The following is a 19,993-nucleotide window of genomic DNA, read 5'->3' on the forward strand; positions in this document are numbered from 1 at the left end:
AAGCCTAAGATAACCACTATCATCACTTCTTTTCAACTTTTCACTGTAGGTGTAATCAATGATACAAAGTACAAAAAAGGAAATAAACAGTATGGGGATTACAAAGGAAGAAATAAAACTGATTAATTGATATTATTTGCAGGTATAATTTTATATGTGGAAAACTCCAAACAATCTACAAACTATTAAAGTAAATGTTAAATAAATATTTAGCAAAGTTATTAGAAGGCTAATAGAAAAAAAATTAATTGTATATATCAGCAAAAACATATCAAGTGAAATTTTTAAAAAGAACTACTTTTTTTAAAGATTTTTATTTTATTTTTTTATTTTTTTAAGATTTTTATTTTAAATAATCTCTACATACAACATGGGGCCCAAATTCACAACTCCAAGATCAAGAGTTGCATGTTCCACTGGCTGAGCCAGCCAGGCACCCCAGAAAACTATCTTTAATAGCATGAAATACATCAGATTCTTGAAAAGAAATCTAACAAAATAATCATCATAAGAACTTATATAAGCTACAAAATATTATTGACAGATGATATATAACTAAATCCATGTTGAGGGCAGCCCCAGTGACACAGCGATTCAGTGCCGCCTACAGTCCAGGGTGTGATCCTGGAGACCGGGGATCGAGTCCCATGTCAGGCTCCCTACATAGAGCCTGCTTCTCCCTCTGCCTGTGTCTCTGTCTCTCTCTCTCTCTCTCTCTGAATAAATAAATAAATCTTTTTAAAAATCATAAAAAAAATAAAATACATTCTTATTTTAAAAAATAATAAAAAAAAAAATCCATGTTGATAGATTGGAAGGCTCAGTGTTTTTAAAAATGTCCGTTCTTCTCTGATTGATCTAGAATTTCAATACTATTCCGTTCGTTATCCCAGCAGATTTTTTTTCTTTTTGGTGGTAACTGGATGGAATTTGGCGGAAATAAAATGATTCTGAAATATGTAGGGTAATGCAAAAGACTAAGAATAGCCAAGATAATCTATAAGAAGAATGAAACTTAGTGACTTCTATCAGACATCAAGATTTTTATAAATCTTTATTAGTGAGGGATGTCTGGGTGGCTTAGTTGAGTGTCTGCCTTTAGTTCAGGGTGTGATCCCAGGGTCCTGGATCCTGTCCCACTTGGGGCTCCTTACAGAGATCATGTTTCTCCCTTTACCTGTCTCTGCCTCTCTCTCTGTGTCTCTCATGATTAAGTAACTAAAGTTTAAAAAAAAAATCTTATTGATGAAGTAATCAAGACAATATGGTATTGGGACAAGAATAGACAGAATTCTCCAACAGATTGGAGAATACAGAAATTAACCACATATATATGGTCACTTGATTTATGACAAAGCTGATAATATAATGCAATGGAAAAAAGGATAGACTTTTCAATAAGTAGTACTGGGTCCATTGAGTAGCCAGATGAAAAATATTAACCTTGGCTCTCCTATGTCCACAGTACACTCAATTAAATTCAAGATAGATTGCAGATTTAAAATTTAAAGCCAATAAAACCTCTAGAAGAAACAAAATATATCTAAATGACCTGGAATAAGCAAAGATTTCTTCAACCAGGTTAATCTCCTCTCCCCCAAGAAGCTAACCATGAATTTTAAAAGTGATAAATTGGACTTTATTAAAATTAAGAACTTTTGTTAATCAGAAGATCAATCATAAGAATGAGAAGATGCACATGCCCTACAACTTAGCACCTTATATGTACTTAAAAACATTTTCATATGTATTAGGAGACCTGTACAAGAATATTCATTGTGTATTACATTGAAAATTGGAAACAAATGTTCATCAATATAAGAATGGATATATCTGGGGCAGCCCCAGTGGCGCAGCGGTTTAGCTCCGCCTGCAGCCCAGGGCGTGATCCTGGAGACCCTGGATCGAGTCCCATGTCAGGCTCTCTGTATGATGCCTGCTTCTCCCTCTGCCTGTGTCTCTGCCTCTCTCTCTCTCTCTCTCTCTCTCTCTCTCTCTATCTCTATCTCTATAAATAAATAAAATCTTTAAAAAAATGGATAAATCATGGCATATGTACCATATACATACAATGGAATTATATATAGGAGTTCATATGAGTGAACAAAGCCACATTTATCAACTGGATAAATCTCAAAAGCATAATGTGCTGGAAGTCCCAAGATCACCCTTACATGTGATAATTCACTAGAGGGGCTCACAGGACACAGAAGAGTTATACTCACAGTTGTGGTTTAGTACAGTGAAAGGACAGAGATTGGAATCAGCAAATGGAAAGGGCTCATGGGCCAAGATCCAGGAGAAAGCACATGGCGAGCTTCCAGGTATCCTCTCCCATTGGAGTTGCATGGAGATTTTCTTAATCCTCCAAGCAAACATGTGACAAGATGTGTGAATGTTGTCAACCTAGAAAACTTACTTGATCCTTGAGTTTTTCTTGGGGGTCAGTCATGTAGTGCCCACATGTCATGCAATGGCCTCGTGACTGAGCTACTCAGTTACTCAGACTCTAGCCTTCCCACCCTTCACCTAGCAAAACCAAATATAAACAATAATTGCTTTGTTAGAATAAACTTATCTAATCATCCTAGTATAGCATGGCCCAAGGCCTCAGGCATACAAAAATACTTATCAGGCAGAACATTCCATAGGCTCAGAAGTTACGGCCAGCTTCCAGCCAACCACCAGTCCTGAAGACAAACCTTTCTTTGGAATGTACAGGGTTTGAGCAAACCAGGCATGCCAAGTTAACTCTTTCCTGCCCATTTGTGATATATTTAAAGTTTATGAATCAATATTATTTTTTTAAAAGATTTATTTATTTATTCATGAGAGACACAGAGAGAGAGGCAGAGACATAGGCAGAGGGAGAAGCAGGCTCCATGTGGTTCCAATGCAGGACTTGATCCCAGGACTCCAGGGTCACACCTTGGGCCGAAGGCAATGCGCTAAACCACTGAGCCACCCAGGTATCCCATCAATATTATTTATTAATGAATACATAAAGTTTCATGGGGATGTTTGACCTATTTGGGGATAGGAGGAGAATGCTAGGGAGAGGTACTAGGAAACTTTATATCTGTAATGTTTTCTTTATGAAAAGTTCTAAAACAGGGCACCTCGGTGGCTCAGTTGGTTAAACGTCTGCTTTGGGTTCAGGTCATGGTCCTGGGATCGAGCCCCATGTTGGGCTTCCTGTTCAGCAGGGAATCGACTTCTCCCTTTTTCCCTCCTGCTTGTGTGCGTTCTCCCTCCCTCTCTCAAATAAATAAGTAAAATCTTAAAAGTTCTAAGACAAATATGGCAAAAAATTTAATTAGACAAAGTTCTGGATGATGGAGAAACATGGATGTTCTCCACACTTTTCTGTATACCTGAAAATATTTAATAAATAGAAAAATCTGTCAAACTTTTGTAAAGTATGGATCATAGTGCTACTTTATAAAGAAAAATGTAAAACAAGACAAAACAAAACAAACTTTTATAAATGTGCCTGGCCCATTTAGTCGGTAGAACATGGGACATCTGGGGCACCTGGACGGCTCAATGGGTTGAACATCTGCCTTTGGCTCAGGTCTTGAGCCCACGGTCCTGGGATCAAGCCCCACATTGGGTTCCCTGCTCAGTGGAGAGCCTGCTTCTACATCTCTCCCTGCCCCCCACCCAGCTCATGCATGCTTGCTTGCTATCTCAAATAAATAAAATCTTAAAAAAAAAAAAAAGCATGGGATTGTTAATCTTAGAGTTGTGAGTTAAAGCCCCATGTTGGGTGGCAAGCTTACTTTTAAAAAAAATTTTTTTCTCAAATATTTGAAGAAATTGTTTGCTCCATTCTTCAATATGCTACAATATTATTTTGAGATGACTTTTTTTCATGACATGAATTCAGAAAGGCAATCATATTTGGCATGTAAGAATTTGTTAATCAATTACATTATAGCCTTGTTTATTCTGACTTAAAGAATATTTGAATACTGAAGTTGAAAAAATGAATACTGAAGTTGAAATGGAGCATTCAGTTATTTAATGTGCATAATAAGATTAATGTACTTGTCATAAATACGTGACGTGTGCCTAATGTTACTCAAAAATTAGCAAAATACTTCCCACCTCAGACCCCTTTATTTTATAATGTTTCTAAGACTAGTCCAGTAGGATTGGTGGAGGATAAAAGCAAAAGGTAAACAGTATTTGACCTTGATGCAAATCAAATTGTGTTTCCCTTTTCTTCTTCTCCCCCTCATAGAATTAGTCTTAAAAAATAACAAAAATGTGGCCTGTGGATAAAGTAAAGAAGAGGAAAGAGCAGTTGAACCTCTGCATTGGAAATGGGGGTCTGGGTGATGATTGTCAGATTGTTCAGATGCCGTTAGATGTAATTTCCAGCTACCGTGTTGCTTTCATTTCCTGGTTTCTCTTTACCTTCTGTAAGTCCATAGATTTACTTCCTGTATCTACTACATGCAGGTCCTATACCTGGAGATGTAAAATAAGTATGGTCTTTTTGTCCCGTAATGAGCCTCTTAATGAAACCAAAGTAAGCCATTCTAAAGCCAGTCAGTAGTTTTCCCTCTACATTGCTTTGTGGGGAAAGCCTACAGTAACATTTCTGTCATAATTTGCACACCTCACCATTCCAGCATTTACAACTCTAACTCATGTCTCAACAGATGATAAGTTATCACATGCTTTGGACCCTTAGGGATACTTGAAGAAGTCAAAACTGTAGGTGTTAAATTGAATAATGTAAGAGTTATTCGAGTATGTTGATTTCCAAATGAATGGTACAAATGGATACCAGGAGTATGAAGGCTAGAAAAAGAAGTTGCCTCTTTTTCTAGAGGAAAAGTTTTAGAATAAACTTTCCTTTTATTCTATAGGAAAGTTTTAGAATAAACTTTCCTTCTCTTTCTCTCTTGAGTTATTATGATCAACTCAGATTGATTCATGTTGTTTATAATAGTGATAATATATTAAAAGAATGACTAGAAAAACATAAGCCTGTTTTTCATATAATAGTTGAGAAGTTGAAACCTGTGATTGAACTTGAGCTAATGAAGCAAAGAAGTGACTTATCTTGGTTTGATTTCCAGTATGAGATTGAAACATACAGTCTAGTTCTCTTGATTGAAATGCCTTTTTGTGATTGAGAAGTGTTGTAGTTATTTGTCATCATCCTTTCGTTTTCTACTGGTTTGGAAGTTTGTAGTCTGATGTTTAAGGTGTTTTACAGAATACCTATCATTCTGTATGAAGTTCTGTTGTTTAAAGTGAACTGAAAAGTGTATCAACCAATCTCTTATGATTTTTTTTTTCCAACTTGATACCACCCGAACACTTTTCAGTAGCTAGAGCATATGTTGCTTCTTTCTTCTTGTTCTTGTGTTTAAATTGTTAGGTTGGAGCTAGTATCTTGTCACTGATAAGTTAATCACTTTTAAGCAGCTACCAGGATGAAAATAATATTCAAGTAAACAATTGAATTTTGCAAAAATGTAAGGAAATTTGGGGATCCAAGCGAAATATAATTACCATATTACTCACTAGGTGGGCACAGTTTTAACATTGTGGTTACTGAGAGAGAGAAGTGAATTAATCTTTAAATAGGTAAAATGAGGGCAGCCCCGGTGGCTCAGCAGTTTAGTGCCACCTTCAGCCTGGGGTGTGATCCTGGAGATCCCAGATCAAGCTTGAGATTTTCTCTCTCTCCCTCCCTCTCTCTCTCTCTCTCTCCATCTCTCTCCACCCCCCCCCCCCCCCCGCCCTTCCCCGCCCTTGCACTCTCACTCTCTCAAATAAAATAAATAGGGATCCCTGGGTGGCGCAGCGGTTTGGCCCTGCCTTTGGCCCAGGGCGCAATCCTGGAGACCCGGGATCAAATCCCACATCGGGCTCCCTGCGTAGAGCCTGCTTCTCCCTCTGCCTGTGTCTCTGCCTCTCTCTCTCTCTCTCTCTCTGCCATGAACAAATAAAAAAAAATCTTAAAAAAAAAAATAAATAAATAGGTAAAATGCTTCAGAGATCAAGTACAATATTTAATTCTTGTTGAAACATATCAGTTTTATACCCTCATGTGATAACTTTACCCTCATTACTTTCTTTTTCCCTTCTTAAATACAGTCATTACCTAAGATCATTCTTTTGACTTGTAGCTGTTTTCTGTAAATATTTCCTAATGGAAATTATCTTCTCATAATTTAACCAATCATCTTTACATTTATGAATCTTAAGTATGTACATCTAGCCCTCACTTTGTAGAGTCTAGTTCCATCTTTTTCCATGCATCTATAAAATTTTGTATTTGCATATCTTACTGTAACCCTAAATTCAGTATACCTAAAGCATTTGCTTTCCCATACCCTTCCAATTGTTCCATTTTAAGTATGAGTATCTTTATTTTTAGTTTCCAGGCTAGGATTATAAAATTATTCTTTGAGTCTTTCCATTTCATTGTACCATGTATTCAGTTTTTATTTTTAAATGTATTTGATTCACCTGTTCCTAACTAATTTCCTGTTAAATCTTCCTAGTCTAAGTCCTCATAGCTCCTTACCTTCCTGAAGTCCAGACTTCTCTATCAAATAGAAACTAATGATAGCAATAGTCTCCATGTTCAGATGTCACTTTCTAGGTCACTTGGTATAACACACATAGCATCACTTTCTAAATATTTGTTTACATGTTTGTCTCCCTTACTACAATGAGTTATCAGAAGTGGAGATGGAAAGTTTATTTTTGCATCTCAGTGCCCAGCACAATACCTTGCACATATATTAGCAAGTCTTTGTTGTATGAAAAAGCATTGTAGGTACTTTCATATACTTTGTCATTCATTCTAACAATGACCTTGTGAAGGGGATGTAGGAGACCCCTTAAGATCTTTATCTGTAAAAGTTTGCCATAATTATTCCTAATTTTCTTGTCTAAACTTCCTCTTTCTACCTTCTCATATAAATCCAGTCAAATTAATCTACCTACTGTCTCCTGAATACTCCATCTCCCTTCTTAACCCATTCTTCCAATGTTTCTTTCCTTCTCTCTGTCATGGTTTATTATATTTGCCTCTTTTTTGAAACCTTCCTTTCTAGCTCTAACCCACACAAATTTCTCCCTTATAGAACTCTTTTTTTGCAAATATGTTGCCTTACCATTATATAATTTAGCAGCCTGTTATACTTATGCATTTTCATTTATACTGTCATAGTCATTCACTATTGAATGTGAAGTTTGATGTCACAACTTGACTGGCAATGTTGTGTAGCTGGTTCTTTTTTTCTTACTTATTGTCTATCATAATGTTGGAAACCCTATACAAAGGGTTAGCTGTTTCTCCAAAAATGAAAATTCTGTATATATGATAGCACAAATTACTTATTTAGCAAAGGACAGTGGTGTGCTCATCCATTCTCTTTTTATATATATATAAGATTTTTAAAAAGTAATCTCAATGCCCAAACTTACAACTCTTGAGATCAAGAACCTCACACTCCACCAACTGAGCCAGCCGGGTACCCCTGTGGTTGATTTCTCAATCATTCTTGTTGCTGATTTCTGGTTATCTCTGTCTAGTAGCTAGTGTCACTAATTGTAGTATTATAATTTTAGGACTGAATTCAGGCTAGTCAGATCATCAAACACCTATAAAAGAAAGAAACTATAAATTGTTCTGTTGGAAAATTATAATAAGTATAGGTTGATTTTTTTTTTGGCTAATGTACCATGTCTGATAATATTAACTATGTTTTACAATAACTTTTTCAGACTAACTTTTTAGTCTTCTGTATTTCATAATTGATAAAAAATGTAAAAGAATTTCTTAGAGGAAATGATATACCTTGTGAAATTCACTGCCATATTAAAATGTTTATATATAAAAAAAAATAGCAGTTTCTTATCGCATAAGGATGTTTTAACTGCTCCAGATGTTTAGTCCATAGTAAATAATGCTTTTTTAAAAAGAAAATGTAGATCTCTATAACATTGGCATCATCTGTTTTATTGTTAGAGAAAGAAATAATAACAAAAGCCACCAAAATGTTTTGTTTTGCATAACTATCATTAGGTGACAAGGTGTCTGTCTCACAAATAGCTTACATATTCTTATTTCTGTTTTTCCTTTTTATCTCTTTTATATCCATTTCTTTTCTCTAACTCTATTTTATCAACTTTTCCATTTTTTTGTTAATTGAACATATAATGTAATAATAAAGTCATCTTATTCTGGAATAAATATAAGATGATTTTATGCTCTTTTTATTAGCCCCCATTAGTCTCCGATGTAAAAACCCCTTATCATTGAAAGTCTTTGTAAGTGTGATTTGTTTTTTAACTATTTTCCTGATTGACTCTTTATCCAAAAACTAGAAATATATTGGCCTGATAATGTGGTGAGCTATTTGTAGAACTGACCAATACCTCCATAATTCTTTCCATTTGTACTTTTTTTAATTAAAAAAATTTAGACTTATTATAGAAAGTTTTTACAATTTTTTAAAACTCTTAAATTTTTCTCTTGCCAGTAGGTTACTGTTATTTAAATTTTAGGAATTGGAAATAAAATTTACTTTTATGCTACCTAACTTTCATGTCAAAGTAGAGTTTAACTTGTTTTTGTGAGTCAGATCTTAGTGTGCCTAACATTTTTATTGTCAATACTTAATTGTTGAATAGCTTTCTACAGTAGGTGCTATGTCTTTTGCTTTTTTTTATTTCTTATTTTTATGAATGTGTGCAATGTAACAGTCTCATGTAGGTCAACTTTCTTAAGCTTCCTGTATCACTGACTTTTAAAAGTCCTATTTAGGAAATGGGAAAGAATAAGTCAGAATTACTTGGGATGTTTTTTCAAAACAGATACCACTAGGAATTCTGATGGTTTATTCTTTCTGCCATCCCTCCTTGGAAATACAAGACTATCATAAGTCACTATCACTGAAGGAACTTGATAGAGCCATCAGTTATGTTAGTTTGTCTTAGCGTCCGAAAAGAAACTAGTCTGCCTAGTACTTGTTTATTTTTACAAAGAAAAGTACCAAAATTATTAATAGAAAGTGATATTTAATAAAGCAGCAAATGACTACAGATTTCAAATATGTATTATATCTAGTAATAAGATTATTTATTGTTCTCCTAAAGTGGTAAATTAGATAAATACTTGTATTGGAGAAGTCATTGGTTATTAGGAATACAGTCCTGAAAATGGTAACCTTTTCTTTCAGAAAATATTCAAACCTCAAGTAGCAAGTACTGAAATTAACACAAAAGAGAAATTCTTTTAAAAAATTATTTTCAATCTTCATTCTTATTTCTTTTTTGTCTTGGATAGCCTTCCCCAAATGTATCTTTTTTATAACCAGTACCCTGAAAGTTGCCAGGTTTCACTTGTCTACTTTCTGATCTGCCTCCAGTGTAGGTCCCTTCTTTTCTTCTCTCTTTACTCTTGAATTAATCCTCTACCTACTTCACAGGCCGATTCTTTGATGAGAATGAATCCCCTGTTGATCCGCAGCATGGCTCTAAACTGGCGGATTATAATGGGGATGATGGTAACGTAGGTGAGTACGAGGCAGACAAGCAGGCTGAGCTGGCTTACAATGAGGAAGAAGATGGTGATGGTGGAGAGGAAGACGTCCAAGGTGAGCGTGGGCCTGGCCTCCATGCTGTGACCGTGAAACCCACCTCTAAATTTTTTGGTTGAATTTGTGTAGAATTTTCCCCACTTATTAGTAGAATTACATTCTTAATACAAAGAAATCCTGTGTAGTTTTCAATTTTATTTTGAAAACAACTTTATCATAGTCATATTTGTAGATTTTAATTATTTTATTTAAGTATTTTCATTTTAATTATCTTACATGTATTACTGATATCGTTATAATTTGAAACTCAACAATATTCAGAAATTTTAGATTTAAATTGCTTGAAATAGCTCTAGAGTTTATGTAAAGCAAATATTCTCAGAAAATAATTCCTTTCCAGTTTCTCATCTGAAAAAATTTCATTATTTTAGGTACAAATATTAACCAGACAGCCTTTTTGTTATAAGGGAAGCACCAAAAGGAAGTCTCCTCCACAATGAATATAAGATGATCTCACTACTAATTCAGTATAGGAAGGCTGTTTTTGAAATTTTTTCTGAGCTGAAAATTTATATTTAATGGTTTGTAAAGTTTTGTCTGTTTCATGTTTAATACACAGATTCAACATATTTTCCTTGTTAACTGTGTAACTTCTGAGCTTTTAAGTTATTAAAAGTTCAGAATCTACCTGTGTGCATGCAGCCTACCCATGCATGCATATCAAAGTATGTTGCGTTATTGCAAGTTATTAGGCCTCTTTTTTGCCTGCTAATACCATTTAGTAATATTTGTGGAAGTTTTTCTCTTTTCTGTAAAAGTTGATTATGAACGTAATGTGTGATGTATTAGATTTTATAATGTGATGCATGAAATATTTTCTAATGTAAACTGCCTTAATTTCTTCCTTAGCTCTTTCTTTTCCCTTTAACTCTTTTTAAAGTAATCAAATTTTATTTAGGTTCATGATAAGGGTGATTTTTTGTTTCTGCTTTTTTTTTTAAGATTTTATTCATTTATTGGAGAAAGAGCACGTGCACTCACACCAGCAAGGGGTGGGGGGTGGGGGCAAAAGGAGGAGCAGAGGGAGAGGGAGAAGCAGATTCTCCGCTGAGCAGGGGATTAGGGCTGGATCCCAGGACCCAGAGATCTTGACCCTACCTGAAGGCAGCCACTTAATCAACTGAGCCACCAAGGCACCCGACAGGGTTTGTTTTTATAAAACTCAAAAGAAAATATAGTTCTCCTAAAATGCTACATAGTTAATAGAAAAAGGGAAACTAGAGACTGACTCCCACGCAGGCATTGTTTCACAGGCATTGTTTCGTTAGTACATTCTAGTTTTGGAAGAATGGTTGTTGGGAATAGAAAAAGATAATTCTTAAAAAAAAAAGAAAGAAAAGAAAAAGATAATTCTAAGAGTTATACAAGGATATATTAATGAGACCTTCTCAAACACTGTTTGGAGCCATTGAATAAATTATACCCACCTTTTCTATAATCTCATCCATTTTTCATAAATGTTACCATTTTTTCTTATTGCTTTTGTGATTTGTTTGGATTTTTTTTGCAATTCTTTATAACATTGTTTTCAGGCTTTGTTGTGCTTATATATCATATCACAAATTAGATTGTAAGCTCTTGGAGGGCAGGAATTTTCATTTATTTTGCCTTATATTTTGTTTGTATCTTTTTCTGCCTTTATATTCACCCATCCCCCCACTTCCTCATAGTATTTATAATACATAGGACCCTGGGTAAATGTTGTTAACTAATAATTTTATGCTTTCTCATTGAGTTTTTATCTTAAACTGTGACTAGAATAATAACCCCTTAACTTCTGGTCTTATAAACTTAGTTTAAACTTTAAACATTGTTAGGTTTTCTTTTATAAGATCTTTTATCATTTCATTGGATAATTTTGAGGTTTTTATTAGAGCAAATAATTTCTTATGTTTTAGGCTATCTTAACATTAATGACTTTTATCACAGAATTTCAGGTATTTTGTTTGGCTTTTATCCATAGTAGGTACATTTATCTTTAGTTCTCTCCCTCTCTCTCTCTCTCCCTCTCTCTCTCTCTCTCTCTCTCTCCTCTGTACCCTTCTCCCTCCCTCACCCCCAGTTCTCATTGCCACTTTACACTTTAGATCTCCAGTACCCTCATGTTGCTCTGCCTTTCCTTCCACAAGGGAATAAATGCATCAGTTCTAAGGAATATGAGGAACTGACCTAAATGATACCCTCAATGAAGTAGGGAGGGGATTGTTAAATTTAGGAGTTTCCTCATTTGCAGGTGAATCTTAGTTGAGCTGGAGGTTGCCACTTAACTTTTTTTATCCCATTTTGGGGTTCCCTAGATGACAGCAGCAGAAAGATAGGATAGCTACCAAGGGGACCCTTTATCATAGGGAACAAAGTTTCAAGAACATCAGCTGCAGCAGATGAAGCATAAGTTTGAGTGAACAGACTAAAAAAGAATATTGTAGACCCAAATAATTTTAAACATATTTTCAGGGATTCTTTTTTTTTTTTTTTTAAGATTTTATTTATTTATTCATGAGAGACACAGAGAGAGAGGCAGAAACGCAGGCAGAGGGAGAACAGGCTCCATTCAGGGAGCCTGATGTGGGACTCAATCCAGAGTCTCCAGGATCATGCCGTGGGCCAAAGGCGCCGCTAAACTGCTGAACTGCCCTATTTTCAGGGATTCTTTAGGTGTAGTATTAACAGTCCAAAAAGTGGGAAGAGGCAATTATAGGTGTTCCCTTGTTTATCAACAATTTGGATTCTAAATATTTAGTATTAAGCTAGAATATTTAGAATTTAAAAGCATTTCTTCATAGTTTCAATGTAGAAATAACGGTTGGGTTTCCAGGCCTGTTTGTGCACTTGTAGCCAAAGCAGGCCGTAGAATAGAGTGGGGAAAAAAACATTAGGCTGAGTTAGGAGACCAGCTGTGTATTATGTTTCAAGACACCTAAACTCTCTGGGCCACAATCCTTCATCTGTAATGTGAATCTTGAACTACAGTAGATGGTCCTACTCAGTTCTGAAATTCTGTGGTCACATTCACAGTGGAAGCCCTATGTATAACACAGGTATTATGGGAAAATGTGTTTCTTATTTGAGCGTGCCTCAAACATATCTTCTTCCAAGCTCAGGAAAGAAAGTGGAAACTTTACTACCACCATTGAGACTCTGCAGCCAGAGATATCAAAAACTGAAACATGCTGGTAATAGATGATTGCTATACTTTTTGGAGAACTAATGTTTAAACTTAGGGAATCACTATGTTATACACCTGAAACTAATATAATGTATCAACTATACTTCAATTAAAAAAACTGAAACAAAACAAACAAACAAAAAAACTGAAACATGCACTTTAGAAATACTCAAGGTTCTAGCAGTAGGGGCTCTTTTGCTCTAATATTAGTAGTGTTCTTTTTCTCAATCTGTTGGGTCCCTAGGATTAGAGATTCTAGTTGCAGTACTGAAGTTCTGGATTCAGCTAAGGATATTCTGGCTTTGGTCCCCAGAATTCTTGATTATGAAATGGAGATTTTGGCATCATCTCTGCCATTAGAGAGATAGAGGATTCCAGCTTTATCTCTGATGCTTGTTCATATGTATTGATCATTTGGGACAGCACTACCTGTAGAATGTTTTCTTAAAGAATTGAGTGAAGCCAATTTTTCCTGTGTTTACAATCCTGGTTAATTCTGATTTTTTAATTCCTGGTTTCCTGAAGCACCCTAAAAGAATTTTATTTATATTGGTATAAAAAATTCTTTTTCCTGCCTTCTTTTAAGTGACCCAATGGATAGATTAACTCTGGAAACACTACACATCTGATGAATATGTCTTTTAATTCATTCTTTATTGTATTAAGGAGATGGAGGTTTACAAATTCTCTTTTTCTTATCTTTAGTCCCATAGAAGCTTCAAGTTTGCTTAACAGAATATGATCTGCATATAACTAGGTTTATTTATGGAAGGAAGCTTAAGTGCCTGGATTCTGGAGCCAGATGGCCTGGATTTGAATCATAGCTCCACCACTTAGCAGTTCTATGACCTTGTGAATTACCTACCCTCTATACCTCAATATCCTTATCTGTAAAATAGAAATGTATTTACCTGTTGTTATGTGGATTATATGATTCAGATATTTGTTCAGCACTTAGAATATGTCTTCCACACTGCAAGCACTAAAGTGTTTATTGAATATTTTTTTAAAGATTTTATTTATTTATTCATGAGAGACACACAGAGAGAGAGGCAGAGACACAGGCAGAGGGAGAAGCAGGCTCCATGCAGGACTCGATCCCGGGACTCCAGGATCACGCCCTGGGCTGAAGGCAGGCGCTAAACCATGAGCCACCCAGGGATCCCCCAAGGACTGCCTGCTTTAGAGGATAATTGCATGTTAGCCTATGGATTAATGTGTACATTTTAGTGGAGACATTCACTGCCTTGTTAACCCCAAAATGTTCTTGCTTGGTAGAGCTTGCTTTATGAAGGTGGTCCTTTCTTGACTTCAGAAGGAATTTAGGAGTTATTTAATAAATTATGAATGCTCATTTCCTTTACTAGTCATTTTATATTAATGAGGTATTTATAGATTTTGCTGCTTTGTAAAATGAAATAAAATATAATTTTATTTAGTGGTTCTCTGTTGTTCTATATCAGATTTGGTTAGGTAATTTCATCATACTTTATAAATACATGCAAAAAGATTATCAGTAGAAATTTGAATTCTGGTTAGAATAGCTACTCTGAAAATGTACTCTAGTTAATGTAAATGGTAGTTCAATGTAAGAAATATTCAATAGTCCAAATGTCCTCTGGAATTCTGAAAAATAATGTGAACGTGCCATATTAAAAATTGATTAAAAGCATAAATCAATAGAACCAACAAACTCTTCCTTATATTTATAGAAGACTTTGGAAGTAAAGACTGCTTTCATATGCAGTATTTTATTTTGAGATACAAAAAACAGTTGCTATCTGTACTTTACTGAGGAGGTAATTAAAGGTCTAAAGGGGTTTAGAAAAAATAAAAATAAAAAAATAAAGGGGTTTAGAAACTGGATCAGGTTTGTTAAGTGCCTGGGTCAGGACTAGAATTCAGTTTTTCTATTTCTAGAGCCTTGCTTTTATTTTGTCTTTACAATTATTTAGTTAAAAACCTTCCGACATATCTGCTTTTTCCCTTTAATAATTTTCCTGTTAAATTTTTAGGAGTTCTCTTTTGTATAGCTGCTTTTCCCACTGTTCCATGGTGATTAAATCTTCGTTTAATTACTAAAGTCCTGAAAGATGTTTATAGTCATTAGGTGATGTCCTATAACTGGATCCTAAGGAGAGTTTTCTAGAGAGGTGCCAGTGATTATTTTCCTTTTAAAACCAAAGATAGTTTTTAAAGTACAAAGAGTACCATAAGAGATTGATTAGCATATTTTCAGATTACAGTGTGATTATGGATATAATTTCAGCCTTTACCTGTAACAGAGTTGACACTATCATACCTAGTGGATTACTCTATTGAAGATATGAGATCGTTTTGTTAGATTATGATGCAGAATGGTTGCCTGCAATTCTAAATGAGAATTTCTATAAGTTTAACAGGAAAGTTTTTGAAAGGAAAAAGAAAATTGGTTTATTTGGCATTTTTTTATGAATAAACGTGAAGAAGAAATAAGAATACATCATTATGTAAAGTTAATACATAACTGCATACACCATATGGCATCTTTCTTGAGCAAAATTTTACCTGGAAAACCTATCAAATCTAAAAGAACAGTTTTCAGAAAGTTATAGTATACACATGAATTTGAATTCTAACATATAACTCTTTAAACTATATAACATTATATTTCTGGTCAATTACGATAGTAACAGCTCAGTTTATCAAAAACTAAGCTTTTGGGTTAGTTTGAACCAAAAAGTATGAAATGCACTTTTTTAAGGCTGTGGAGGAGCCAAAAGATGTCATTAAAAGCCGTATACTAAAAAGGAAGCTTCTTTGCTTTGATTAAATTACTTTTCATTCTTGTTCTAACATAATTTTAAGCAGTCTTATTTCAAATTCTGAGCAGTCTTATTTCAAATTCTGTAGTTTGTAATGAAATTAGAAAAGGATTGCTACTGCCAGATAAGCTAACAATAATGTGAAGTGATAGATGATACCCAAGAAGGATCCAGAAATACCTGTCAATGGCTAAATAAGTCAAACTCCAAAATATTATATGGAGCTGTTTAATATAGCTACTGAAAGTGACTTTGAGGATCTTTTTTTTTGTTTTTGTTTTTGTTTTAAGATTTTATTTATTTATTCATGAGAGACACAAAGAAAGAGGCAGAGACATAGAGGGAGAAGCAGGCTCCCTGTGGGGAGTCTGATGTGGGACTTGATTTCAGGATCCTGGGATGATGACTTGAGCCAAAGGCAGATGCTCAACCACTGAGCCACCAAGGTATCCTGACTTTGAGGATCTTACTAGCATACTATATTAATACTTTTTTTCTTTTTGGTAAAGAAAAAGTTAAGTTTGGTTAGTACATTTCATTTAAGAAGGTGCTGATAAGCTCTTTGCAGAGGAGCAAAGAAGTTCACTATAATGTTAAATATTGGGATTCTGAGTAATTTTTATTTTCCTGTCTTTTATTTTCTATTTTTTAATGTGATGAATATGGATTTGTTTTGTAATTAGAAAAAAAAAGCTGATTTTTAAAGGCATGAAAATGTCTACACAATGATTTCTATCCAAAACTTCAATTTAAAGGACTACTTCGGGACGCCTGGGTGGCTCAGTGGTTGAGCGTCTGCCTTCAGCTCAGATCGTGATCCTGGGGTCCTAAGATCAAGTCTCACATCGGGCTCCCCCCAGGGAGCCTGCTTCTCCCTCTGCCTGTGTCTCTGCCTCACTCTCTGTGTTTCTCATGAATAAATAAATAAAAAATAAAGGACTACTTAATCTAATAGAAATAATATATATTATGTTTGTGGATTCCTAAAGTTCCTAAAGTTTTGCTAACTATATCTAGTTCTACTTCTTTCTATCTACCTATCATCAAAAAGATTTGTTAAAATTAAGTAATCTTCCAATATATTGGAATACTTTGGAAGGCAGACTTTTTGCTGGTTAACCAAGCAACTAAGAAGTAGAACCCTATTTTAGGAGGCATAAAATAACAAGCAGAAAGCTGCCTTAAGCCTGAGAAAAAAACGGAGGCATTATTTAATTGGTTTTCTGCAAGTGATTTTAAAAATAATATTCTTGATACATAATTATTTCCCTTACAGATGATGAAGAACGAGAACTTCAGATGGATCCTGCAGACTATGGAAAGCAACGTTTCAATGATGTCCTTTAAGCCCTAAAAGGAAAACTTCAGAAAACCTAAAGTGCTGTAAAATGGAATCATTTCTACTTTGTTGTTTTTGACTTTTGTTGTAAAGATCAGTTGTAAAGATACATTGAGATAGATTTAAGAAAAATTTTAATGAAGAAATGTACCCATGTACATAGGTGAACTTTTTCATATTGTATTATTAAAGCAGAGATTTTTTTTGATGTTATTACAGTTGAGCCAAAAACAAAGTAAGCAAAACTGTAATCTTTGCATTTAAAATGAACTAATGTATATTTTACATTTTATTGAGCCTAATTCCACAAATGGACAAATAGGAAAAATTGGTTGTACAGTTTATATGTTGCACATAGCATAACTCCAGTGAAAACACTCAGCTGAAAAACTTTTTATAAATTAATATATTCTTGCTAGCCCAACAGGTGTTCTGTTCTATCTACTCCTCATCTCATGCTCTTCATGGAGTTACACCTACAATAGTTACATAAAGGAGGGGTTGGAACTTGGAAGCCGAACACTGGACAGCATGTGTGCAAAATCATTTCCCTCCTTCTTTTATTTTACATGAATGCTGATGTGTTTTGGCAGATTAGCTGCCTGATGGAAGTTGAAGTAACCTGCAAAGACATAACAATATAAGTTATACCTTCCTTAGTTCATGAAATTGTGAAATGCATGATTGACAATATATTTTCAATTTTTATTTTTTCATATAATACTAGTACTGCTTAACTTTATAACCATCATTGGCTAAAATTTTTATATTTTCAGAGTCCAAGTTGGTGAAAACATTCATGACTTAAATGCCAGATTCTGAAAGAAGCTAAATCAACTTTGAAATGAATCTGCAATCAGTATTTCAAAGCTTCTCTGGTAGTTATAGTGATCTTATTTGACTAGAATTTTTCGGAAGTACTAAATAAGGAGTTTTAACAGATTTTTATTAATGCACAAATAAGTAGAAGTACAGTGAGGTCTACAGGCGTTTTATCAAAATAGCTTAAAAGTTTATAATAAAGATAAAGAATCTTTGTAATTAATATGTTGTTAAGAACCCATAAACCTCATATTTGCTAGACTTGTGAAATTATTTTAAATACATTTGTCTTTTTTGACACTATTCCATAGAATGCATAAGCTAGTTATAATTAACCCCAGTTTTTGGATTTATATCTTTTAAATTTTATCCCCCTCTCCAAAACAAAAGATTTTGGTCATAAGAAGAAATTTAAAGTTGTTAACTCTGTTTTTCAGAAGGACTACTGTTAATTGCACATAAACATGAAATGCTTTTTTCCCCCCTTTGTGCTCAGGTTCTAATAAAAAATTCAAACTTACAGAAGTAAAAAAGCTGTTCATTTATCGGAGGTGCAAAAATTCTTAGACTTCAGTTTGAAATTATTTAGTGACCAGGAAAAGATATAGTGATTTACTAAAATTGTTATTTCTACCAAATAAGTAAGTAATTCATGCCTTTGCTGAGTATAGTCAGGCCTATAATGAATAGGTATGATAATTCACAGAATTTATAAAAATGGAGTTAAAGAAAATTGATGTACACCTTTGGGCATTAGAGTGGGAAGATGAATCTAAAACATACTTCTAGTAATACTTTATATTTAATACTGTAAAATATTTACAAATGAAAACCATGAAATTTCCTGCCTATGTTTGTCATAAAAACAATCACTTAATTATATGGTAGCTATTACTTATACAGCAAAATTTCTTCAATTAGTCTAGATATTTTATAAACTGAGGAATCTTGGACCAATTGATGTTTCTGACTGTATTAACATTTTAGTGCTATAAAATACTATGTGAATCTCTAAAATTCTGACCTTCTATAGTCTGTATTAGACATGCTGGTTTTTATAATATTTTACTTCTGCCTTAAGATTTAGGTTTTTTACATGTATTTTTGCCCGGAATTAAGTGTTAATTTGATGGAAACTCTGCTTTTAAAATCATCACTTACTGGGTTCTAATAAATTAAAATTAAACTTGTTTTACTATTTTGCTGATTCTGATACATACACACACATCACACTTGTGATGCAAATAGCTACATTTTAACACTAAAATTTGAGCAAATTTAGAATATCTTTTAGGCTATGCTAAACTAGAAGGGCAGAAAGATTTATATTAAGGTAGTTTATTGTAGTGCTAGTTTATTTAACAAATATTGAGTGCTTCCTATGTGCCCAGCATTGTCTTATGTAACAATACTGTAGTGGATAAGACAGACCAGGTTTCAGTTCTCAGGGAGCTTCCAAGTTGGAGCTGTCAGACAATATATAAGTAAACACATGAACCAGCTAATTTTAAATAATGATAAGAACTATTAAAAATAAAACAAAGTTTTGGCAGCCCGGGTAGCTCAGCAGTTTAGCGTGCCTTCAGCCCAGGCCCTGATCCTGGAGACCCGGGATCTAGTCCCAGGTCGGGCTCCCTGCATGGAGCCTGCTTCTCCCTCTGCCTGTGTCTCTGCCTCTCTCTCTCTCTCTCTCTCTCTCTCTCTCTCTCCCTCTCTCTCTCTTTCTGTGTGTCTCTCATGAATAAGTAAATAAAATCTTTAATAAAAATTAAAATAAAACAAAGTTCAAAGGTTTCAAGATCTCTAAGTTTCCATATAACTAGTTTTCACTTAACTGAAACATAATCGTGAGGCTAGAGTATCAAGAGCAAGGGGGAGAGAAATGAGGCTGAAGAGGTATGGAAAGGGTAGGGTAGGGAGAACCTTGTGAGTTCAAGTCACTTGCTACTGATTCATAAAGAGAAAATGAAAACTAAAATATACATCGAGGGATGATTCCAGAGAAAATGTGAATGCGACTTCAAAATCATTTCTAAAATATGTATCTTTACTTTTAAAAAATGTTAAGATTGTGTACCTTTTTAATTTGACATTTATATGCCTGTAACAAAATTTGCTAGAATATGAGGACAGAGAATCTGCAAGAAAACAAAACCAAACAGAACCTGCATAGATATGAGGGGGATAGTCACTTCCCATAATGGCTAGCCTTGGAAACTTCTAA

The 19,993-nt window shown here is 34.3% G+C and overlaps 1 protein-coding gene across 4 annotated transcripts in view; it reads left to right on the forward strand.

The window, feature by feature from the left end:
* GOLM2 (golgi membrane protein 2) overlaps positions 1 to 18,959 on the forward strand; it is a 100,813-nt gene extending 81,854 nt beyond the window's left edge. For 3 of the 4 annotated variants that reach the window (XM_077880902.1, XM_077880903.1, XM_077880901.1), the window contains 2 exons: positions 9,468 to 9,635; positions 16,885 to 18,959. In XM_077880902.1, the coding sequence (XP_077737028.1) occupies positions 9,468 to 9,635; positions 16,885 to 16,955 (239 nt within the window). In that variant the 3' untranslated portion in view covers positions 16,956 to 18,959. The remainder of the gene's footprint in view (positions 1 to 9,467; positions 9,636 to 16,884) is intronic. The other variant, XM_077880904.1, reaches the window with a different exon arrangement.
* Positions 18,960 to 19,993: the final 1,034 nt, after the last annotated feature.

Source organism: Canis aureus, chromosome 32 (genome assembly GCF_053574225.1).
Source record: "Canis aureus isolate CA01 chromosome 32, VMU_Caureus_v.1.0, whole genome shotgun sequence".
In the NCBI taxonomy this organism is placed as follows: Eukaryota; Metazoa; Chordata; class Mammalia; order Carnivora; family Canidae; genus Canis; species Canis aureus.